This window comes from Pongo abelii, chromosome 8 (genome assembly GCF_028885655.2).
Source record: "Pongo abelii isolate AG06213 chromosome 8, NHGRI_mPonAbe1-v2.0_pri, whole genome shotgun sequence".
NCBI lineage: Eukaryota > Metazoa > Chordata > Mammalia > Primates > Hominidae > Pongo > Pongo abelii.
In genome coordinates this window covers 94,607,991-94,634,525 of record NC_071993.2, presented here as the reverse complement: position 1 = coordinate 94,634,525, position 26,535 = coordinate 94,607,991, and the positions used below count along the sequence as shown (strand labels likewise).

Below are 26,535 nucleotides of genomic sequence, written 5' to 3'. Positions count from 1 at the left end.
ACATATCTAAAATACAATCCCAAAAGAAAAAAACAGTATCTCTGAGTTTTAGATTTGGGAACACTAAATTTTCAGTGTGTATGTTTGCTTATTTGTATTTTCTAATATTTCTATGATAATTACAAATTACTCTTGTGATTTTAAAAATGCCATATGCTAGCATAGGTATGTATCCCTTATGATGAATGTCATCTTTTTATTTTATCAAATATGAATTTATAGTTAGCTATTATTCCTGGGTTAATAAACTAACATTTATTTTTAAAATAGAGCTTATGACTTTTACTATTTTAAAAGTAAACATGGCCAATATAGGAAATGAGAGAGATAAATATAAAAGATACTAATACAAATCTAGTGTTCAATGGTAATATCTATTAAACTTTCTTAGATTTCTATTTCTTTATAACTAATTTTTGATGGAAATAAAAATGTTGGTTACATAGTGATTACTGTATTATAAATACAATATAGCCCATTACATTTTTCAAAAATTTATTATATTTTCCTGATACGAAACTTGGGAATACAATTTTAAATGACAATATAACATTATATTGATGGGTGTACCATGGTTAATGAACCATTTTACTACTATTGGACATTTAACTAGTTCACAATTTTTAGGTATTATGACTAACATTGCAACAAACACCTCTATGTTTGTCTTTTTAATGTTAGTGGTCATTTACTTAGGAATCAGGCTACCTGTGTTCAAATCCCAGTTCTAATACTTTGGCCATGGGCAAGTTACTTAGCCTCTCTAAACATCACTTTCCCCACCTTTAAATGGGAATAATTCTAGTACGAACTACATAGGGTTGTTGTGTTGAGGATTAAATGAGTCCAATGTATATAAAGCACATAATAAGCACTCAATATATACTAGCGATAAAATATCTCCTGAATTATTAAAAAGTTCTTTTTCTCATAATATCAGTGATTACTGTATATACAATAAGAAAGGCAAAAGAAATGCATACATGGTACTAGCTATCTTGCCTAAGTTGGATGGTCACCACAGCTCCAACAGATCTCAGATATATTAGACAGTTTCCCCCCACCTTTGTGTAAACATGCTAAATTTGTTTTAATTGAGGCATAATTCAAATAAACAAAATACACAGATCTTAAGTGATTAGTTTGTTTTGACTGGTAAACTGCATATGCCATGTTTGGACAGTCTTGATTTAGGTGTTACAAGAATCCTTTCTCACCAAAGAACAAATACCGTCCCAAAGAAAAAAACGTAATTAATAGTAATTCAGTTCTAAAGTCTGTCCACAAAAATCAATTTAATCCATAATATAACTAAACTATATTTGAAATAATGTGGCTATTTTACCAGCTAAGTAAATTTTTATTGCCTGTTCTAGGCATCCAATCATGACTTGAAACACTAGAAATATGTTCCAAGTTACATCTAAAAAACAAAATATCTTTTCCTGAACAACTTCTGAGTTGACATCCAAATAATGTATCTACCTTATCTCAAACCTGTACTTGCATCTAAATTAATAGGGTATATGCTAGAAATTTAACTACAATTTTCAAGTAGGATATAGTAACTAAAAATAGCTCCCTAAATCTTATTTCATAAGACTGTGTTCCTGACATGTACACTAAATCTTATTTTAACTATGATGATGGTTTGCTAAAAGTAAAGCCATTGTAAAAAGTTTCTTTGTAGTGCTTAATATATAGGTATGCTTATCCTTAAACAACTTATAAAGTAAAATGCAATAACTACTTTTCTGCCATAGAATAATTATTTCCACAGATCAGATATTTTTTAAATTATAGCTAAGTAAAAGTTGCAGTAACAATATGAAACTATAACATATACATGAAACATTAATGATAAAATAGAAAGTGATAATACAGCTTTAGAGGTAATGAACAAAGAGCATCAAAACCAAAGTCTGAAGCTGCCTGGCTCATAAAACACTGAGCTAAACCAGTAGCCAGAGTGAAAGAATTAATGAAGTCAGACTAAGAAGAGAAGATAACAGGAATGGAAGGCAAGTTAGCAGATACCAGGACTTTATCATTTAATTTTATTTCCTAGGAACTTCTGGAGCTTTTTCCCTGATTTCCATCAGTGCTTTCAAGTAACACAGTTAGGGTTCTTGTGAGCAAAAAAGAAACTCAGCCACTGATTCATAAGTTACATCACATTTACATTTCTTTTCAAAATTTTAAGTTTAAACAAGTATTTTCCAATTATGTCACAGTTAAATCCATATTATCAACTTTTCTAATGAAATCATGCTTTAAATACAAATCTCATGAACTTCTATGACTTTCTCATTTAATCAAAGATTTTACATTTCTTACTAGGTTTTTTTTTCCTATTAATAAGCTATGTTGAATTGTTAATGATGGACTCTCATTTCTAAATTGAAGATTCATATTGAGCAGAAAGCAGAAAGAGCAGTTCCTTGAATTTTCCAGTTGAAAAAGTGCCAACTATTCATTATTTAAGAACAATTTGTCCTAAAGAGCTTCTGCACAGCAAAAGAAACTACCATGGGAGTGAACAGGCAACCTACAGAATGGGAGAAAATTTTTACAATCTACCCATCTGACAAAGGGCTAATATCCAGAATCTACAAAGAACTTAAACAAATTTACAAGAAAAAATCAAACAACCCCATCAAAAAGTGGGCAAAGGATATGAACATACACTACTCAAAAGAAGACATTTATGCAGCCAACAGACACATGAAAAAATGCTCATTATCACTGGCCATCACAGAAATGCAAATCAAAACCACAATGAAATACCATCTCACACCAGTTAGAATGGCAATCATTAAAAAGTCAGGAAACAACAGGTGCTGGAGAGGATGTGGAGAACAGCTTTTACACTGTTGGTGGGACTGTAAACTAGTTCAACCATTGTGGAAGACAGTGTGGCGATTCCTCAAGGATCTAGAACTACAAATAGTTTGTAGTTTGACCCAGCCATCCCATTACTGGGTATATACCCAAAGGATTAAAAATCATGCTGCTATAAAGACACATGCACACGTATGTTTACTGCGGCACTATTCACAATAGCAAAGACTTGGAACCAACCCAAATGTCCATCAATGATAGACTGGATTAAGAAAATGTGGCACATATACACCATGGAATACTATGCAGCCATAAAAAAGGATGAGCTTCATGTCCTTTGTAGGGACACGGATGAAGCTAGAAACCATCATTCTGAGCAAACTATCGCCAAGGACAGAAAACCAAACACTGCATATTCTCACTCATAGGTGGGAACTGAACAGGGACAACACTTGGACACAGGATGGGGAACATCACACACCGGGGCCTGTCGTGGGGTCGGGGGAGGGGAAAGGGATAGCATTAGGAGATATACCTAATGTAAATGAGTTAATGGGTGCAGCACACCAACATGGCATATGTATACATACGTAACAAACCTGTATGTTGTGCACATGTACCCTAGAATTTAAGGTATATAAAAAAAGAGCAATTTGTCCCAATATATAAAACATATAATCATTCCTGTACAGATCAAATTAATGCAGCCTAAAATCTTATTTTCTAAAGAGAAAAAGGTACATAGGTACAAAGCTTGAACTATAAATATTAAGAGTGCTCAAAAAATGGGGTTTTAAGAATAAAGAAGGAATAGTCAGGAATAACACAGGAACATTTAAATATTTACTAGGTACCAAATCCTGTGCTAAGTACTTAATGAATATTGTCATTTAATATAGAAGAACAAGGTTCTACTTCCAGCTATGCAATCTAAAGCCTATAACCTCAGGTAAATCACTCAATCTCTGGGCCACATATATTTTTGTTTTGTTCTTCTGTAAAATAATGATAATACCACTTGCTGTAACTTCTTCACTAATTGTTTCAAGGACTAAATGGGATACATGAAAATATCTATAAAACTGCAAAGGACTCTATAACGTAAATAAGGGGTTGTTATTAGATGGTGCATGAATTCTGTTATTTAAATTTAGTTTAAATGTCTCATTACAAGGCAACTCAATATGGTATTTTTACAAATAAATTGTAAAAGAAGGAATTCTGGTATATTAATTAACTTAAATTGACTTTAGCATAAATTTTAGGTTCCTTCTAACACTTTCTAGTTAATCTGCTGTCAGTGCCAAACCAGAAAGGAAGACTGCCTATCTATAAACTCTATTGAAGTTTTCTACTTCTCCAAACAACCTGACCTCACAACTTTCATGTTTTTATATTGTATGAATTTGTCATGAGTAAGAAATTTGCACATACTTTTGCTATGAAATAGAAGTTCAGATATCTTCCTAAATGGAATCATCACACTCTTCAAAAGTAACATCAAGACTTGCTAGTAATTCTTCTCCTTGTTAGCAATACTACAAACTCGTTCATTTGGAAACAAATCTGCAACTTGTAAAAAAAAAAAAAAAACTAAAATACTGTACACTCTTTAATCCAGTAATCCCACTCTAGCAATATATTCTAATAAACCAAAAGTAAACTATATAAACATATTCACAACTATACTGTTTATAAAAGAAAAAAATGAAAATAACCCTAACACAGTATAGCAAACAAACCATGGTAGTTACCCTCACCTGATGAAAAATATTACCTCTATAGCTTTAAAAATAAGTACCTGGTAACAAATAAAAAGTGTATTTGTGAAAAAAACAGACCAGAGAACAGTATGAAAACATTGATTACAACTTTGTAATAATGTGCATATAACAAACAGGGAAAGATAATTTCCAGTGACACACATCTAAAATAGAACTAACTTTTTTTCCCAATTGAACTCATTAAACTTAAGAACCATTTTTAAAGCTATCCAAACCAGATACAGGAAAATTACACACAGTTTTACAAAATTTAATTTTTAAGGGAACAATCAAGGTGCTCTGAACCCCAATTATTTAAAGTTAAGCAAATTAGAACCTCAGGAAGGTATCAAGTCACTGATAATGTCAGCAATACTCTAAAATCCAAAGTATAATTTAGTGTATTAGCTGAGAGTGTACTAGACTTCTCAACTATTTTAATCATTTTTTCTTCACAGCAGGTGTTAATTATGAAATAATCTATCACCAGACACGGTGGCTCACGCCTGTAATCCCAGCACTTTGGGAGGCCGAGGTGGGTGGATTGCCTGAGCTCAGGAGTTCGAGACCAGCCTGGGGAACACGGTGAAACCCCATCTCTATTAAAATACAAAAAATTAGCCAGGCATGGCAGCATGCGCCTGTAATCCCAGCTACTCGGGAGGCTGAGACAGGAGAAACGCCTGAACCTGGGAGGCACAGGTTGCAGTAAGCTGAGATCGCGCTACCGCACTCCAGCCTGGGTGACAGAGCGAGACTCTATCTCAAAAAAAAAGAAAACAAAAGAAAAAGAAAAAAAAAAGAAATAATCTATCTACAACTGCTCAAGCCTACATCTGTGATCCTCTAAAAATTTAAGCTCCCCAACTAACTGGTTTTAACGAGTATACCAAACAATTACCTTCTTCCTAGGTCTCTGGACGAATATGATAAGACTGGTTTCCTGTTTCAGAACTCTCCTGCTGTTAAAATACACACAGACACACATTCCTCTACAGTTTTGCTCTCGCTAAAAACATCTAAGACTGATCACTAATGACGAATGAAACAAAATACAGATATAACTTACATATCAGCTTTCAAAAATATTAGTTCAATGACATGTGTCAGACATACTTGTCAACAGCATTATATACTTGAACTAAGCCAAATGCCAACTGTTAATTTTCTACAGCAAAATCACAAAAAAAGCATATAAAAACTGTAAAAAGTTAAAACTGTAATGCTGACCCAACATTACCATAAAGTTCCTAAGAGTGTCTTTAATACTCTTAGATTTATAAGTTACTTCTGTAATATCATTCTGCTTACAAAAGCTATGCCTTTATCATTTATTTTGCCAGAGGTGATTACCCTAAAACAGGTTTTGGCTACTCTATAATTATGCAGAAAGACATAAGGCCACTAATTTTTACAGCAAAAAAGATATTCAAACAGGTAAAGTGCAGAAGATGTTAAGGGATATCAGTATCTTGAAAAACAAAGATCTAGTAACATTTAGTGCATATTCTCTCAACATTAGCTGCATTTTGAAAAAATAAGATTCCAGACTTTCCATATGCAGTAATTATGCAGACCTAACCATGAACTAATTCACCAATATTTGAAACCTACTATAGGTAAGGTACTCAGAAAACAAAGTTCTAATACAAATGTGTCTCCGGCAAGGAGGTTTTCTTTTTCCAATAAGCCAACTGCAAAACTTTTATAGTTGCTAGTAACAATCAAAATTTACCTTTCGACGTCCTCTTAATTTGAATATTTAAAAGAGAAAAGTTCCAAACAAGTGTGTGCTAGATTGCATCATTTTATATTTGGCTTTAATGTAATAAAATCAAGTCTCTTTATTCTATACTGCAAGCCAGGAAATTGGTTGGAAATGACTTACTTTTTTTCCAACTGGTAAAAATAGCTTTGCCTAAGTGCTGCAGAATTTTAGTCTGAAGAAAAACATAAACTAGAAATGCATGTGAATTTTGAAATACGAAAGCCAACATATTGTCTGTCATTCATTACTATATTAGTAAGAATCATAGAACATTGTTCTAATAATATAAATATCTAACAATATTAAATGATTCCTATTCCCACTGAAGGTTATTTTAACTATTATATCAACTTTATAATCATACTTGACAATTCATTCTTAAGTAGTGCATTATCAAAATATCTAGAATAACATACACTAAAATACTAGTCAAAATCGTATTTTAAATTTTAATAATACGCAATTGTAAAATATATTAACAGAGCCAAGAGTAAGTCTGCATTGCTTGGTTTGAATAGATGACACCCTTAGTTTTAATAAACTACTATAAATGCTTGTTATTGAAGGGATACCATTTTATTATGAAACCAGTTATTGTAATAGGGGAAAAAGTATAATTACTAATTATGATTAGGTGTAGAATTTTCATATTTAAAGGACATATAAAAAAAGAAAATATTTAGGCTGAAACTTCAAAGAAAAAACTAAGTTAACCGTTTCAACCAGTAAATAAGCTTTTAAAACATACAAGTTTAATACCTGGGAAGATAAAAGTACCAATAGTTAGATGGGAGGGATAGGAATAAAAACAAGGGACAGAAACACATAACACTTCTCACACCCTTTAAATACTATTAAGTAAACAGAATAGGTAATGACTTTCAAACTTTTAATATTCAGGTAAAAATCTCACCTACATATGTGCCTCACTTAATGTAAGAGATATAATTTATGTATATATGTCTATTCAGAAAGGCCCAAAAGTTATTTTTTTCATAGCCTACAATTCAGTTCTCACCAAAGTCTACAAACTGAGTCTAGTAAACCAATCTACTTTCCTCACAGATTAATCTAAAAATTGGCAAGATGTTTCTTGTAAAAAAAAAACAAACAAAAAAATAGGCCACAGACACAAAGTTGCATTTGAAAATGTAAATTCAGAATCATATCTAAACTTAAAATATTATTATGTTAATCATTTGGCATAACAAATTTCTCAAGAAAATGTCAACATAGTAAATGAAACAAAGTAGATTAAAATCAATCAGATTCTATAATATTAAGCCAAATACACAATTTTAAAGACTTACACAATTTGGTAAGACCAAATTCTTGTGGGTGAAAATTAAAGAAACAACTTCTATGGTGGCCTAAAATGCAACAGGAAAATTTTAAATGGGGAAGCTCATTTGCACACAGACAAGAATTAAGTTGTAGAAGATGAAGCAAAGAACTTGAAAAATATTTAAACAAATTTTTAAGAAATTCTTATTAAATCAGTTCCCTGATTGAGTCCTGTAATACTGAATTCTTATATATCTCAACCAGTTAGGAAAACTAGTTTAAAATATCAAAATCTTGTATAACTTAATTTCTCAAGTTAAAACATGATGTCCAGTTAACTATCCAAACAATCGAGGAAAAAAAACCAAATGACTGAAGGCCAGGCGTTTATTACACAATCTTTAGTTCTCAGCCAGTATCTGTATTTTAATAGAAAAATATAAATAACAGTATAACTATTAGGTTTCATTTTTGCAAACGTTTAAAATTTGATATTAGTCTTTATAAAAATCATAATTAGATTATTCCAAAAACAGTGGTGTCAAAACCACTTATATCACTAAATTATCTTAACTTTTTCATACATTTGAGTAACAGATGGTAGGCCTTAGTTCTTGGACACTACACAATAATCACAATCTGTGTGACCTTTTCAGTATTAAAAAAAATCCAAATAGTATTAATAACCAGCATGTTAGCATATTTTATAGTATTATATATAATCACAACCACAATCTAGATATGTAAAACTGTGTCACACTTTCAGTATACTAAGTTATTTTATATAGATTTCCTACAGCTAGTCCATGAAAGATATTCAGATGTAAGAGTGTTTCTTAGGTTGTCAAAAAGCATAAATGCATACACTCACAAACAAAATATTTTTGCCATCCCTGTTTTCATTAGCACCCCACAAGAAGGTATATACCACACCTAGATCAAAATTTCCTTAAGTTTAACAGTGGAAACAATTTTACCTCATTTGGGAAAATGTTACTCTAACAAGTAATCTGGCTTTTAATTAAAAAGAGACTAATTTGTTTCTACCTCAATATTTTAAATATTTTTTGTTCTAACTATATGAATAAATGAATACCACCTCACTGATAAAAAATTATAATAAAGTTAAGATTATTTGTTTTAGTATCTGACACTTAAAAATTAAATCTGATAAAACATATGCAAAATTTTTAAGCACAAATACTAGTACTGATTAAAAATGCAAATAAATAGCAAATTGATCAATTAATATCCACTGATTACCTGGGCAACTGTGCAAATATAAACCGTATCATTCAAAATATGCTTCGGGGAACAGTAACATCATTACAGGCCCATACTACTTCTGATTAAAAAAACAGAAAGCAATAGTGTTATTACCACTTTACTATAAAAATGATGTGGCAGTTTATTCTAATTACCTTCTATATCCACTTTAATTTCAACACACTGTAATGTTCTTACAACAGGAAAAGGAAATTGATAGATCTAAAGTATTCAGCTAAATTTTACTTTGTCTCACTTAAGTAAAATATGCTTTCAGTATTAAAATACAAGCAGAGTTACTATATGTAATTCAGGGGGAAAAAGCTTCAAGGCTCTAACACTTCAGTTAGGTTTGTATAACATTATGATTTCATGAATCAAAACCACGAAAATCTTCTCTAATGTTTAGGTTATCCTAAATCCACTTAAAAAATCAGAAAATAAAAAAAATGGAAACAAGCTTAATAAATGTACAAGTATAGGAAAATAAATATTTCTGATGATTTCACCATTTAATTAAGGCAACGACAAAGTGCAATGGAAATTGTTTTTTAAAAAGAACACCCTCTTAATTTCACCATGAACTAGGTTTTAAAGTATATGCATATGAACAAAACTGGAAGCTAATATGGAAACATTAAGTTTTAGAGAAGTAGGACAATGGGTGATTTTTAAAATTCTCTGTAGTCATGTTTTTAATAAAAGAAATTTTCTTAAGTACAATAAGCACATAGAGTTTTCATTCATATACTGAAATAAACATCATAAGCCTTATTCAACTGAATTGTAACAATGAGTCCTATTTGTCTTAAATAATTGGTATCTCAAAATATCCCCTGTATTTCAAAAAGAATTAAGTCAAATCTTAAATTTCTTAAGAATTAAAAAAAAAAAAATAAGGCCTTGACATTTTATTCTGCATTCAAAAGTGAGAGGCAAAGCAAATTGTAAAATCATGCAAACAGAAAAAAAATCACAGAAATCTATTCCTAGAACACTTTCGTAATTATATTTGCCTGCCCTAAAAACAAAACAAAACCAAAAAATTCAGAATCCACTAAAGCTACTCCCTTGGCATCTTCCCATCTCTGGGCTAACCTAAAACTCCATTCCGTTTTTGTTTCTTTTTTTCTAAAACTTCACTTTAATACAAGTTTCTAATTTAGATAAATAAAGCACTTTAATTCAACAGGCTGGCATAGCAAATTTAGGGCCTACAAAAGAATGCAACACATGGATCAGAGAACCTTAGAGTCAGCCCTATTTTCTTTACCTAGAAATATTTAAGTTTGTATAGCTCGTTGGAAATTTGCAATTTTACATTGTACATTTAACTTCATCATAACTGACTATAATAAAAGCAGCTTTAGAATAAAAAAGCATAAGGTCAAAGAATACATTAAATAACAAAATAGTAAGACAAAAGTGACTCCCAACAGTTCAACAACTACATAATTAAAGGAAAAAGGATTACTTTAAAAACTACTAGCAAAATTAAAAAAAAAATTAAACATCCTTCTGAATACTACGTACAGTATTAAAAACGCTTACGGAAAACATCTTCAACCTTTTCTAACAGAAGTTCAAAGCAACACTTTCACAATCAGCCAAAGAACACATGAGCCCTCTTCAAATAAACCTTTTTTGTTATTAGGGATATCTTCTGTGGACAAAGTTCTTATTATAATATAAAGAATACTGGCCTAGCAGCAGTCAGAAAACCCAGATGTTAGGACTAACTCCATCACTGATTTAGTAAGTTGACCTTCTTAAATATCACACCTGGAGGCAAAGGTACTGATTTTCATCAAATATTATACTTATTATATACCAGACATTTTACACAGCATTTTGGGCTAGATAATTCTTTGCTGAGGGGGAGGGGTCTTATGCCATACAGGATGTTAAGCAGCATCACTGGCTTCAAGCCCCTAGCCAATAGCACACTCTACCACCCCAGCTGTGACCACCAAAATGTCTCCAGAAAATGCTAAAAGTCCTAGAGGAGGTAAAAGGGGATCACTCTCAGATGGCAATCAATACTCTGAAAAAAACCTCACCTATACTTTTAACAAACCTAAAAAACCACTGTACAAGTTTAGGATTTTTACTCCCATTTTGGAGTTGTCGAAACGGGGTTCACTAAGGTTAGGCAGTGTATCTACATAACTGATAAGTGGCTGAGCAGGGATGTATTTACTTATTTATTTTTGAGAGAGGGTCTCACTCTGTCACCCAGGCTGGAGTACAGTGTCCCAATCACAGCTCAATGCAGCCTCAAAGTCCCAGTCTCAGGTGATCCCATCTCAGCCTCCTCAGTAGCTGGGACTACCAGTGCGCACTACAACACCCAACTAATTTTTGTATTTTTTTTTTGTAGAGACAGGGTCTCCCTATGTTGCCCAGACTGGTCTCGAACTTCCGGACTCAAGCAATATGCCAACGTTGGCCTCCCAAAGCACTGGGATTACAGGCATGAGCCACCACGCCCAGCCTTGAGCAGAGATTTAATCTGGACTTTAGGTCCAGCCAACTCCAAATCTATGCTCCATTCCACCATACTGCCTTTCTAAACTCACTATCTCGTCTATAAAATCAGGATAACATTTTCCATGCAAAGCTACTTAAGAGTTTACAGGTCAAATGAAATAATGCATGTATAAATTCTAATAACCTAAAGGAGCATAACATGTTAAGGGTTTGCTTGGTGGGAGATAATGTTCATTGGTGGTCCTCAAAGTGTGATCCCCAGACCACCAGCATCAGTATCACTTGAAAACTTCTAAGAAATAAAAATTCTCAGGTCCCAATCCAGATCTACTGAATCAGAAACTCTTGAGGGTGGAGTAAGCAATCCATAGCTTAATAAGCCCTTCAGGTTGTTCTAACACACTGAAGTTTAAGAACCACTCATGTAACATAATGGGAAAAATACTGCACCAAGTGCCAAAAAAGTCCTGCATCCTTCTTCAGACTCAATCTTTCGCTAGCCATTAACAAGCTACTGATTCCACTGGAGCTACAATTCCTAAGCTGCAATAAATAAATAAATAAATAAATAAATAAATAAATAAGAAAGAAAGAAAAAGAAAAGTAATGCCTGTTCTGTCTGCCTCTTAGGTTACCTGTTCTTCTTTGCAAAATCAAGTGAGCTAATGATTTAAAAAGTGTATTGTTATTCAAAAACTACATAAGATAGAGTATATATTAGCTAATTCAGTATCTTTCATAAATGATTCTTTCAAGGTATACAATAAATTTTACAACATGGTCAAATTAAGCCTAGCAAAACACTGTTTTTACCTTATAAAAATGAATAAAATAAATTTTAAAAAATCCCAGGCATTCCATTTTATCGCTGACAATCAATGTAAAATAATTTATAATACACACTAAAAAAAAAAAACCTAAAAAATCAAGCTTAATGACAACCCCAAAATTTCATTTTAAAAGTACAGTTCTCAATTCTATCTAATTTCATCTCCAATCAGTTTAGAGTAACCAGAATACTCAAAAAGAAGTCTCACAAAGAGAGGGAATTTTAAATGGAAAAGACTCCTGCATTTTGAAATAAGCAAAAAGTTTGTAACTTTAAACATGTATATGATATTTATTAATCACTCTAAAAATATATCTATTCATGCCAGCAATGGTGGGTTAAATTTTTAAATGCATCTAATTAAAAGAGTATCTGAGGCTGGGCGCGGTGGCTCATGCCTGTAATCCCAGCACTTTAGCAGGCTGAGACAGGCAGATTACACGAGGTCAAGAGTTCGAGGCCAGCCTGACCAACATGGAGAAACCCCATCTCTACTGAAAAAAAATATAAAATTAGCCAGGCGTGGTGGCACATCCCTGTAATTCCAGCTAGTTGGGAGGCTGCAGCAAGACAATCGCTTGAACCCAGGAGGCAGAGGCTGCGGTGAGCCGAGATCGCACCATTGCACTCCAGCCTGGGCAACAAGAGCAAAACTCCATCTCAAAAGAGTATCTAATTCAAATCACAATAGATTTCGTAATACCTTAAATAATTACATCCTCTTCAAAAAATCAAAAGTATTAAACAAATAAAATTCACAGAATACAATCTTTGCAATTACTAGTAAAGAACAGAGAAGCTTATTGTACTTCAGCCTGAAAATCTACAAAAATCAAAGGAAATAAAAGTCAAAGCTATGCTTAAGTGCTCTAATACTAAATCAACAGTAAGTTTTAGGTAGTGATCCAAAGCAAAAGCTAGGTGCAAGGAGAGAGATTGATTTAGAAAACTCAGCTGTGCTCAGATGCCAAAATGCACAATTCAATTCTACAACCTAGACATGGACCAAAAATACAGCTAGTTTACAAAACACACAAAATGCATAAAAATCACATAATCAGACAGTCACATAGTATCAGACAGAGTGTATTCGCTCTGCAATATAAAACACACACACAAAAAAAATCCACTCACTGGAAGTCAAGTGCTTCACTACTAAGAGTGCTGTGGTACATCTGGGATATCAGTACAGCCCAAGGGGGGAAAAATAATAATAATCCCTATGTATACATAATGGCCTTTACTGGACAGATAAGCTTATTCCATCTTTCCCCATATTCAATAAAAAAACATGAAGAAAAAAATCCTTTAGTTCTTTAGTTCTTTCTTCCCACATCTTGGGCCTAAATCATATTGAGAATCCTGGCCAAATGTGGAAATAGGACACAATAACACAGAGATTGAATACTTTAAAAGTTCCCATATTATGTTAATGCATTACAGATTATATTAAGTGTAAATTTTATTGTAATAAATGTAACTTGACATTCAGTTGCAAGTCTCCCTCAAAAAGCTGAAATTTTCAAAAGGAAATGCTAAAAAATATACTTCTATTGACCAAAGTTTACATAGCTCATATTAAGTTTATTACATTTGAGGCAGAGTTTACTTTATGTGAATAAAAATGTATGATAGTTAAGTTGACCTATCTTCAACACTAAAGAAAATTTAAGATTATAACAAAGTTTAAAAATTCTACTTCATTATGCTAATAGGAAGTTTTTGCCTTTTATATTTTAAAGCAAATAGTTTTTGATTGGCATAATTAATTTTACTTTGCTCAACAGTTTGAGTTAGCAGAGATTTATTTCCCATTTGTGATGAAACAGCAAAATCACAGACATGTCATACCCAGACTTCCTAAAGGAATACCCTTATTTTTAAAAGCACTTATAACTTGAAACAATTAAAATCCTAACATGGCCCAAACTGAGGAAATTCAGTTACAATCATATACCATAAATGAAAATACAAATAATTTCCCTACATACATAACCTGAAATTACAGTTTTTCAGAGCAGTAGCTACCATTTAAGTATTTACAATGTGGCAGGTACTATGCTAAATGAATTACTTATTATTATCTCACTTACTATTCAAGATAAACATATGCGGTAGGTTCCATTATCATCCCCATTTTACAGATAAAATAGATTGAGAAAATCTAAATAACCTACTCAAAGTCATCTAGCTACTAAATGGAAGATCCAGGATTACAAAACAAGCAGTCTGGCTCCAGAGCCCACACTGCCTCCCTAAAATCTAAAATGAAACAATGTATATACGCTTAAAAGTATAGATAAATGTAATACTCAAAATGTTAATGTAATTTAAAATAGATCTGACCATATTTAAAAATTATAGAACAATATCCTCTAAGGTAGTCTTTTCTTTAAAGAAATGAAAATTCATTTTTTAATAAATATTAAGATAAAAGGTTTGCTAACTTTGTATACACATATACATACACACAGAGAAATCAAACACTGGTTAGATTCACTGTTCATATTTGAAGTGATGAGTACTGATAATAATTATGTGTATAATTACTTAAAATATAATGCGTAAACAGTCTTCTTTTTCACACTATGTGGAGGTCAAGAAAATTCTTTTGATGGCAGGTACAGCTACAATATCCATCTCTCAATATTTTCAACACTGGCCGGGCACAGTGGCTCACGCCTGTAATCCCAGCATTTTGGGAGGCCGAGGCAGGCGGATCACTCAAGGTCTGGAGTTTGAGACCAGCCTGGCCAAGGTGGTGAAACCCCATCTCTACTAAAAGTACAAAAACTAGCTGGGTGTGGTGGCATGCACGTGTAATCCCAGCTGCTTGGGAGGTTCAGGCAGGAGAATCGCCTGAACCTGGGAGGCAGAGGTTCCAGTGAGCCGAGATCCCGCCACTGCACACCAGCCTGGGCAATAGAGCGAGATTCCATCTCAAAAAAAAAAAAAAAAAAATTCTCAACACTGCCAAAAAGTAATGCCTTGAAGATGTCCTAATACCTTGAAGATGTTCACACATGTCCCAATGTCAACTGTTGCAAATGAAGAATCTGCCTTAACTATACAGAACTAAAACTTCCCAAATAAAATTAATTCACCCTTAAATTATGTTACTCTTCTTATATTAATATTTGCCAATACTTATTTATTCCAGTGCAAATTATTTTAAAAGAATGAAATTGCTAATACTTCCTCTGCAACCAATGAAAAAAATTCGAAAAACTAGGGGAAAGGTGAATAGTCAAGTACAATATACTAATTTCACCTTTCTTGGCAAATTAAAGTATTTTACATTAGTGAATGCATATATTCAATATGTACAAAGAGAATCACCACAGACCAATATACTTTTAACCACCTATGGAAGAACGTATATGTGGCAGTAATACACCCTGTAAAAGACTTATAGTTATCAGTTTGCTCAGCAAAGCCTTACCAATTTAAGGTTAGTCAAACCTCAACATTATTCTCTCTGATAAGCAATTGCATTAATTTCAAAGCTACCAGATAGAAAGCAATTGTAAAACAGAATTGACTGACCCCAGTCTCACAAATTTCCTAAGTCACTATCTTCAGAACAAATCCTAACATCTTTTCTTAATGAATTCGGGCCACAAGATGAATTCTTCAATGCTGACTGTGAAAATCAAGTTTAACAGAAAAAATGAAGAAAAAGGTAACAAGAGTAAGAACTAATGGGTTCTATGTAATAAAACTTCAGAACTGTTTGTTTAACCCAATGGTTTCTACAGAAAAAAAATACATTTCTTAAGCTATGTTAATATTACCTTTTCTGGAAGCTAAATCCTTGTAGTATGGCAGAGGCCTCACATTTCAATTAAGCAGAAAATTGTCATACGCATGCAACACTTCTACAATTCTCTTTACAAACTCTGAAGTCACCCACAATATCAATAATAAAAATGATTTCCTAAGCTTTCGTCTTACTAAAAAGATTGAGATGAAAATTTAAAAATAGCACGTTTACTTCAAGTGAATTAATGTTAAAACTTTGTGAAGTGAATTTCCCATAACAAATACTCCTCCATTAAAAGTCACTGAAGTGATTACTTCAGAAGTGGCTTAAAATTTTTTTTTAAGTGTTGCGCTATCACCAAATGAACAAACAGCAAATGGAGGCAAATTTCAAAATAACATTAGAAAATAAGAATTGAAGACTTCTTCACTTCCAAAAAGTAAGCCATTTCATAACACTAAGAAGTTTATGTATTTTATGTGGCTATGAGAAAGCAGATACACTGTTCCATACAAAAATTAAAATATCACTAGTTGCCTTTCCCATGTTATTAAAAATAAAATTCTAAAAAGGCAATAAAGGAACCTTTCTTTACTATCTTCTAAAACTAAGTTTAAAATGAAGGTGGTTATACCTCACCATATTTTATTATCTTTAATCATTTAGTATTTACTTAGTATATTATAAGCAATGTAAATCTGCATTGATGACTATACTGCTGTGCAAACTTTTACACTGGCAGCAATAAAATTCCTTTTTCCTCATATAAACTGTACATTACTCCTTTCAGTTGTGCTTTACACTTGAATAAGCACTATGAAAAATGAAGTTTGTAAGTTATCATATAGCTATTAGGTGGTCCAGTCATGTTTTTCAGGAAATATAACTTAGCAGACACAAAACAATGTAAAATACATATTATGAATAGAATATTTTTCAAAACCCTCATGATTAATTTCAGTAATCACTTACCTTGAGGTAATTTAGGTAACTTCAATAGTCACTGTACTCTCTGCAAGTTAAAAGTATTCCCTGTGAAGATTTATTTGAAAAGAGGCAAATCTACCAAACATTAAAAATACAACAGAAGCCTAAGGTTTCCACATACCCTAAATACACTAAATTTTTCTAGTCTCAAATTCAGCACTATATTTCAGACTAATATTAAGCATATAACCCTACTAACAAATTTTTAGAATAATTTAATTTTGCGATAATATTTTAAAACTGAATTATTGTCCTCAATTTTCCTCGGAGAAATGGCTTCATTATTAATCTTTCTTTATCAGAAAAAAATACTCCAATCACTACTTTCATAAAGGAATTTAACTTTTCACAGGTTAGTTGCTGAAATAAATACTACAACATGCCAAAGACAAAGTCTTCAATGACCATTTTAATGCCTTCCCACCCCAATAAACAGAAAACACTAACGTGAAAACAAGCAAACCAAGTACGCTGGAATATCAAAATTATTGGGAGTGCAATTATCAAAAAAGCAAGCACTTCACAGACTTCCCTTACTGACTTTTTTTCATATCAACTTTTGGCTCAATAAAACCACAACTCTAGAAATTAAGTGTTATTAGTCATTTGACGCAATATTTGATACTGCTTTCTATGCATATCACAACTAAAAGTACAGTTTTAGAGAAAGTTTTAAGTCACATAAATTTCATGTGTAGAGACCCACATACGCTGAAATCAAAGAAAATGCCAGTCATGCCACAGCTCACATGTAAAAACCTGGTAAAATAATTTTAAGGTCTTAATAACCCTGATAATTTTAAATCAAGTGGGAAAAGTAAAAGTAGTGTGTATGTACTTTAAGTGTGGAAAGAAATCTGTCTCCCAGACAGCATTCAATTATTTTCTTCAGAGGCTTCTTTTCCAAAGTTACATAAACATTTAATTTTTTGTTCCTATATATTTGGATGACTGTCAGTAATTCATGCTAATAGTAGACTGCTTTGGAAGTCACAAAAGAATTTTTCCATAATTACTTTTGGGCAAGCGGGTCCAGTTTAGCCTTAGTAACATTTTCAATTAATGGCAACTTCAAAATTTGCAAATACTCTTAAAATAATATTTTTGACTTAACAGAAAACTAAATTTTGGGAAGCTACTTCTTCAGTAAGTTTTATATTCATTTCAAAACAAAAACTTGGGCAAAATTAACTGTGCACATTTATATGCAGCTAACATAATCCAAGGGAATAAAAACTCTCCTGATATAAACGTTGTCTTAAAAAAAAATATTCCCCACAATTTTTAGCAGGACATATAGACACTGTAGTGTCACTCTACCTTTAGACAAAATGCAACTGACATTTGCTAAGATATAATTTTTATTAAAAATACTGTGCTAGTACTTATGCAATTACATAATTTTAACTAAATATTGTCCACTGCCACAATTCACATTACCAAACTCATATTACCAAATTTTAGGCCTTGATAGAGCCTAAATGCTTCAGTCACTTCAGACCAATAACTTAATTCTGTTTTCACATACCTTATACACTGGCCTACCAATAGCTCTCAATTCCTGTCAATACTTTCCATTCTGCAAAAAGAGGGCCCCATCCCCATCCCTAATCAAAACCAGTGTGTTGTACCTTAAACTGCAAAGATTAATGCTTTTCGATGACCACTAACTTTTGAAGCTCGAAGGCCTAACTTTTAGACAACTAAAGCTACACACTGTTAAATTTCTTGGGCTTCTGTCCTATTCAGCAAGCTGACTCAGTAAATTTAATACACTGTATGAGAAAAGCTAACATACCCACAATCTAAAGCTGGAGTAAACCCCTCTTGCCAGCATTTCTAGACATTAGCTGGTAAAATACACCTGACATTCTACACAAACCAGTAAAATTAACGATACCAAAAGGTATCAGAGGACCTGAAACCTAAAAACGGTGAGCAGCAATTCTGGCATCAGAACAATACTTAAATTTCAAGCATGAACTGAAGTTTTCTCTCTGCAATCTTCACTTGCTACACACAATACCCTTGAACCTACACATTATCATCTGGGATCAAAAACTACTCAATATCCATTCTATGTTTATGACAAGAGCACTGAACATTAAACGCTACTGAAGTGCAAATTTCAAGCACTATCCTACATCACCCCATAGGGAGAGAAAAAGGTAAATATAACAAAGATCTAGTAAGAACGCCTTATAAGGTATATTATGGCACTACTGATTTCAAACTACAAAACTTCTAAATACAGTTCAAAGTTGTAAGTAACTTAAGTTTAAACATTAACAAAACTACTTTTTGCCCTCAATGTGCACCATATATACTGAAAATGATTCTGCTTCTAAAGTTATGCAAATAAGTCATATTTTAAAAAAATCTATCAATGCAACTCAGGAAACTAAAACAATCACTGCAAGATTCTGATGCAATATGCGTACGTGCAACACTAATTTTCATTTTATTCTGATCTAAACCCTTCATCTAGGGCCTAAGCCAAGATTTAATCGAAATATGCTCAACCTGAAAAAGCGTCTACTTTTTTGTTCATTTAGGAGACCGGATTACCGAGCTCGCTAATCCACTAACAGTGTACTGTATTCTGTATTAACGGACAATAGCCCTCAGGAAGAGACCATATAGATAGCCTAAGAAAGCAATCGGTGGCTTGACACTTGCAACGAGGCAAGAGTTCCGTCTAGCCAAACACACCCTAGGTCGAATACACAGAAAGAAAACACAAAATATATGATCTAGCAACCTGACCAGGGTTAAATGTTATAGTCACGCAAACTACGGACATTTTCGCATCCGTCTACTCCCACGTTCTAAGAGAGTGACAGAAAGGTAAAGAGGAGCAGCCGTAGAAATGGATACAGGTCAAGTCTAAGTCGAATCCATCCTCTTGATATCTCCTTTTGTTTCTGCTAACGATCTCCTTGATGATGGCTGTCATGTCTGGGAGCCTGTGGCTGAAGAAAAAGGAGGAGAGAGATGGCAGAAGCTGCTGGTGGCGGGGCTTCTTCTGCAGGATGGAAATGGCTCTGGACTTCGCGGTAGCTGATGCCCCTCGCTCTGCCGCCGCTTGGCTCTGGACCGCAGCCGGGTAATGGCTGCTGCGGCGGCTGCTGGATGGTTGCAGCGACTGGGCCTGCTTCTCCTCAGCAGCCAGAGGCCTGGCAGCGGCGGCAGCGGAATGGGGAGAAGACGAATAATCCTCCGAACGGCTGCCTCCTCCGGCGGCCTCCGGAGCCCGGGCTACGGGGGGTGCGGCGGCGGCGGACGGGAGGTTTAAAACCGGCCCGGGTCCCTGGATGTGCCGCCGCCGCCGCCGCCGTGTTGGAGGCAGTAGAAGGGGAGAGACCAACTCTCCGGCGTTCCCAGCCCTGGAAATGGTGACAGGCGACTCAGACCCCCTCCCTGGAGCTGCAGCCGCCGCGGCCGCCGCCGCCGCCGCTGCCGCCGCTTCTCCCCCCCGCTCCAGGAGCGGGAGGTGCCGCCGCCGCCGCGCCTCAGCCGGCTCCCGCCCGAGCCCACGGCTTCCACCTTCCCTTTCAGGAGAAGCCGAGGAAGAGGCTGCACGGTTAGAGAAGACGAAGAGGAGGCGAGAAACGCCGCCGCTGCCGCCACCGCAGGCCGGCCGGCTCCCCGAGGGCGCTGCCCCCGCGGCTGCTCACAGGCGCTGAGAGGGGCTCCGGGCCGCGGCCGCCGCCGTCTCTCATCTCCCTCGCCTGAGCCCGGCCTCGCCTCACAGCGGCTCAACTCTCAAACTTCCATCATGGCTGCAGCTTCCGAGAGGAGAGAACTGAGCGCAGCCGCGTCCCAGCGCCCGAGCGCGTATCCTGCCGCAGCGCATAAAGAGTCCCGCCACATCACCGTCCGCCGGCCTGCCCGCCCCCTCCGCCGCCGCGCTGGGAGCCCGGGAGCCTCGGGAGACCGAGGGGAGGCGGGAGGCGAGCGAGAGGCGGACGGGACCGCGCCGGGCGAGGGGAGGGCAGGGCAGGGGGAGGTAGGAGGGGGCAGAGCGGTAGCTCTGGGTGCGAGCGCAGAGCCCCCAAGCCGCAGGCTCTACTGAGCATGCCCAGTGTAGCTGCCTGGGGCTTGCTCGGGCCGGTTCCCAGCCGCCCGCCTGCAGCTGCACTTGCCGCGGCTGCTTTTGCAGCAAAGCGAGATGAGGATAACGAGCTAAGCCTCGGCCTCTGCCCAGAAACCCAGCCGGAGGCAGGGTAGGCTGTTGCGGGGCGGGGGTGGAGGACTGATGATGAAAGCTGAGATGGGTGCGTTGAGCAGTGTCACTGACTCGAGTCTGAGGTTACCTGTGCACAGGTGAAAAGGATCAGGTGACCACGCTGGTCAGTGTAGAGGGAAATGCAGGAACGGTCCCTGCAAGGGGAATACCCTCCCACCTTGCCTCTATCCCTAGATTTCCGCGGCGTGGACTGCATTCACTCTTTCCTTTTGCACCGCTGTCGGATCACCATCGTTCACAGAGATTTGACTGTAGCAGCCTTTGCCTAGAGATTCCCCCATCCCCCAAATGTGTGTCCTCATAGTGTCAGTTTTAGCACAAAGAGCAACCTGCTATTGTGTCGCCAGCGTGTATCACCTCATCCGGCTCCCTTGCAGCGCCCCACCTTTCGCTTCCCCGGTAACTCGGCTCGTTTGCCCTAAAAATGAAAGCTCACAGCCGAGCGTACTGAACGTGAACACATAGCCGTTGAATTTCAAGGGCCCAAAGGGCACCTATCTAAATGAACTGAAAGAGGATCCCTGTGAGTGGGACGCACCCCGCAGCCCTCTCCTGCGCCCGCTCCGGTGCCCCGAAGAGAGTCGAGCATCTTTCTCCCTCGGGCTCCAAGTCGGTTCGCGGCGTCGGAGTCAAGCTCGGTTCTAAGAGACCACCTAGCCCCGCCCCCCCTTGGCCGCCGTGAAAACCCGGCAGGATGGATCGCCCGGGGCCAGGCTCCGCGCCCCGGCCGGACCGTGCACGTTTGGGGTTACCGGGTTGAGTGGAAAGTACGGAACGGTAGGAAGCTGCAGCCCAGCGAGTGGGCGGGGCGAGGAGACCTAGGAGGGTTCAAAAGGAGGTGGAAGGATACACGGGCCACAGTCGGAACTACTTCCCGAAGGAGGTCACGTGTGTCCCTAGTTGGGGAACTTTCCAAATTCTCACTCCCCAGTGATAGCTCCGGAGGCAAGTCTTCTTCCTTTGCTCGGGGTGCTCTTGCCTGGTGCAGGCAGCGGAACCCCAACCTTTCCCGCGCCGTGGCGGAAACAGGGGCTCGGACCAGCCTCCCGAAGGAGCGCTGTCGGGGCTGGCGCTTGGGGAGCTGGTTACACAAGCACCCACATCCGAACACGTGCCCCCGCCTCCCCGCCTGCTGGCTGCCGCCGATTCTTACAGAACGCGGGGAGAGAGTCCCCAAGCTGGTGCCACTCCTCGCCTGCTACCCTAAGAGCAAGCCAAAGGACCGAGACCTGAGACTCACTCCTTGCTCTACATCGACCTATTCTGCGCCTTCCCAAAAGTGGGAAAAGGAGCTGGGCGCTAGGGGTCTCGGGCCTCTCCCTCGCTGATGCCCTGCCGCTTAGGGTGAACCCTTTTGGTTCTGTGCTTGCGGGTATCTCCTGCAGCAGCCCAGAGCGTGCATTCTCCGATGTTGCAACAAACATCCAGTCACTACCCCTGAGCTGGTGAGCGCGCCCCACCTACTGTAGACTCAGCCAAGTGACTTATCTGGTCTGAGAACCTAGTCAATGGCCGTCAGCCCAGAACAAACCTGTCAAGTCTGCTTACAGCGCCGATTGGGCTGACCTGTCACCGTGAGAGAGCTGATTCAGAAATGCTGAGAGTTGGATCGCACTCCTACCCCGCACCCCACACGTCAAGGATCTACAAAGCAAGTAGTCGACCCGCTTAAAGAGAATGAGCATCAACACCAGTCTGGGAATTTATTGTTTTTTCATTTCCCTTAGGAAGTAGAACTCCAGACGACAATTTGAGTCAAAAAATATCTAACGAGACCTAGGTTGAAGCACTGAGTTCTTTTTCAAACTTTGAGAGAATGAGAATCAATCTGCATGTGTGTTCAATAATTGTAAGTGCCTAGCAAAGTCTAAAGAGGATTTATGCTGTATTTGAGAAAGAGTACTGTATATGTGCACATCATAGTTGCAGGCAACCTCTGAAGACTAGAAACCCCAAGAGACCTAGCGCAGAAAGCCACAGGCCATTACCTAACTCCGGGACTACTAATTAAACCTGGGATATTTACAGTGTTCTTAGAGATCTCCGAGGCTCCATAAAACTTTGCACTTATATACAGCATTTAAGATAGCTCTGCAGGAGTTAACAACCTGCTGAAGCTTCAGTGTTGATATTTATTGAAGGCTGGTTTTGTGCATAGTTCTGGTCAGCTTGGGAAAGGCAAGGACCACAGTGGAAAAGGAAATGGAAAGCAACCGGAAAAGAATAAGAGAAAGGCCTCCATTTGATTTCCAGAGATGCAGATACTGTCCACACAGCCTAGGGTGAACTACAGATTTCATTATTTTATAAATAACCAAAGATAAGGAGTTCCTGATGTCTAGGTGTTCTACTAGATTGCATGGTAAAAACCAGAGCTGTGTTTAATTGTCAATTACTGCGTGGTAGAAAAAGGGGAAATGAAGATGAACTTTTAAAAGGGGAGTAGAGTAGGGAGGGGTAAAATGTCTCACATTTGTTTCTTATGTTGCTGATCTTGTCTCCAGAGTCCCTGTTATTAGCACTGCCCTACTCTGCCCCTCCCCTGGAGCCTACCCTAAGTGACAATTAGTCTCAGCATCTGAGAATCTCTGAAATCTGCTTTCATGGAAGCAAATGAAACAAGGGTGCATTCCTGTCCCTGGTGCGACAGAATCCTCATGGATTCCATGGCACAGAGTTACTCTGGAGCAGAGATAATCTGCATCACCAGCACTAAAGTGCTAGAATATGAGACCAGCCTCCAAGTACTTCCATGTGGCTGAAGAAAGAAAATGGGAAATGGGTTTTACTGCTTCTCTAAACACCAGGTCCCTCTACTTCTCTCTAGTGGTGAATGAAAGGATCATCAATGTTGGCAGATATTTGGCCAGCCCGACAGCAACATCAGGTGGTTATTAGAAGTTGCTGAATAAAATCCTCCTTCTGTTCCTAGTGTTAAGTTGTTTCTGAAAGAAAAACTGATGCATCCTTTTCCAACTTTTTGTTTTTCTTTACCTTTCTACCCAAATTGCTGGCCCTATCTAAACTAAAGAAAGTTTCAAAAATAGTACTTTTTTAAAGTTCAATTGAAAATACCTGCTTGGCTGTACAGATATTACAATACACTGGTCTCCAAGCACTTCAGTTCTTTTTTTTTTTTTTTTTTTTTGAGATGGAGTCTCACAGGCTGGAGTGCAGTGGCATGATCTCGGTTCACTGCAACCTCTGCCTCCCGGGTTCAATCAATTCCCCTGCCTCAGCCTCCCGAGCAGCTGGGACTACAGGCGCACACCACCATGCTGGGCTAATTTTTTTGTAGTTTAGTAGAGACAGGGTTTCACCATGTTGGTCAGGATGGTCTCAATCTCCTGACCTTGTGATCCGCCCGCCATGGCCTCCCAAAGTGCTGGGATTACAGGCGTGAGCCACCGCGCCCGGCCGTACTTAGTTCTTTACCTGTCTGGATTCAGAACCAGAATACCATAGGGAGAAGTAGAAGCTTGTAACAAAGGGAGAATTATATAAAGCTTCAGGGTGACTATGTAGATTGATTAGTGAGCATGATAAACCAGCTTTAATTATCATTTCTAACAGCTGATTCCAAAACTCTATTGTTACTACACCAAAATAATGTCGAAAGAAAATTTCTTTCTTATTTTCTTTGATAAGCGAAATGACCAGCAACTTGATGTGGATGATATAAATACTTGATGTGCTCTTTGTAGGTCCTCTGCTAAGATGTCTTTTGTGTAAACACTCTGATCTCTATAGTGCCTTTCTCATCTCCCATACACTGACCTTTCAAAAAGGGATCTAACTCAATAGCTTTAATTTTTAAACAATCTTCTATATTTCTGTCTGTTTAACTACTGTTTTCTAAATAATACAGAATATAAAAACATAATCATCATTGGATTGAATGTAAACCCATTGTTCCAAGGGTCTGAGATTTTCCCCTTATTTCATTTATCCTGATAGCAAACATTATTGTTCTTTCAATAAAGATAATTTTAAGACATTCTCCAAAAGGCACTACTGTGGGTCATACAAGTAACTATATTCTAAAAGAGAATTTTCCATTATTGTATACAAGCTTCCCATGTCCCAAATCTCTCCTGAAGCTATTTCAGATGCCATGGTGTCATCTTTCACATCTTGGTAGAGAGATGTGCTATATGAAATCATCATTCTCAGAGAAATAAGGGTTGAGTTGGTTGCTCCTGAGAACCACAGAGCAGACCAGGTACTCACTGTGTCCAAGTGGCATTCAGAAATTTTGTCTTGGACCGTGGAGCAATACAAATAAAAAAGACCTAACATGACAAGACAGCTTTGACTATGTTAGTCTCCAAGCTAACACTAGCTACCAATTATTCTACTTGGTCCCCGTAATACTAACTCTAGCCATATGGAACACATAGTTTGCTTTTTAGACCTTCCAATAATAGAAAAAGGTAATTCCCATATACCAGAAAATATTGGGACACCTACCAGGTACTTCACAGAATAGCCCGAATTTTTTTTTTTTTTTTTTGAGACGGAGTCTCCCTCTGTTCCTCAGGCTGGAGTGCAGTGACGTGATCACGGCTCACTGCAGCCTCTGCAGAATAGCCCGAATTTGTCTAGGTAGAGGGACATTGAGAAGGAACCAAAACCCTGCTCTGCCTAACTCCTACAATTTTCCCCTTCAAAACATCCTTCTGGCCTCTGAGGCATCACAAAAAACAGCACCTTTTTCAAAGAGAAAATACATGGGACAAATAGCCCTGGACCATGAAAAAAGGCAGACTTAGAGCTTATCTGCTTTTTCTTTACTTCTTTTCCCTATTAAGACTCCACATTCCATTTAAAGAATCTTTTTTGTCCCTCCTCTTGAGGTTAGGGGATCTTATCGCCATTTATCTAATGATTCAATCAACAAATATTTGGGAGCCTATTAAGTGGCAGTACTGTTCTAAGCTCTATGGACAGAGCAGTGACTACTATGGCATATAGTGTTCACTGTCATGGAATTTAGTCTGCATTGAAAACTTGACTTCTATGACTGACATTGTTACAACCTCTTCGCAGCCCACAGAGTAAAGGTAAAGCAACAGAAAATACCCTGACATTTGATAATTGTTTTGTTTCGTTCTTGAGAGAGTCTTGCTCTGTTGCCCAGGCTGGAGTGCAGTAGCACAATCTCAGCTCACTGCAACCTCCGCCTCCCAAGGTGTTTAAGCAATTCTCCTGTCTCAGTCTCCCAAGTAGCTGGGATGACAGGCATGCACCACTATGCCTGGCTAATTTTTTGTTTTTTTAGTAGAGACGGGGTTT

At 37.2% G+C, this 26,535-nt stretch overlaps 2 protein-coding genes and 1 long non-coding RNA gene across 5 annotated transcripts in view; 1 reads left to right on the top strand and 2 right to left on the bottom strand.

Moving 5' to 3' along the window:
* Positions 1-20,650, bottom strand: part of PTEN (phosphatase and tensin homolog) — a 104,322-nt gene extending 83,672 nt beyond the window's left edge. The window contains exon 1 of one of the 2 annotated variants that reach the window (XM_054521400.2): positions 19,869-20,650. In XM_054521400.2, coding sequence (XP_054377375.1) covers positions 19,869-19,947 — 79 coding nt within the window. In that variant the 5' untranslated portion in view covers positions 19,948-20,650. 2 annotated transcript variants of the gene reach the window in all.
* LOC129048303 (uncharacterized) lies at positions 4,649-19,862 on the bottom strand. 2 transcript variants are annotated; one of them, XR_010141586.1, is made up of 4 exons: positions 16,977-19,862; positions 8,920-9,001; positions 7,683-7,742; positions 4,649-6,561 (listed from the first exon to the last, which is right to left on the bottom strand). It is a non-coding gene; the product is annotated as an uncharacterized LOC129048303 (long non-coding RNA). The 2 variants fall into 2 exon arrangements; XR_008510532.2 differs by lacking the exon at positions 16,977-19,862 and having other exon boundaries at positions 8,920-16,970.
* Positions 20,651-21,012: 362 nt separating the features above from the next.
* On the top strand, positions 21,013-25,240 carry KLLN (killin, p53 regulated DNA replication inhibitor). The gene is given in 2 exon segments (XM_054522608.2): positions 21,013-21,957; positions 21,959-25,240. Coding segments are annotated over 2 exon segments (633 nt in total). The 5' UTR covers positions 21,013-21,934; the 3' UTR covers positions 22,569-25,240.
* Positions 25,241-26,535: the final 1,295 nt, after the last annotated feature.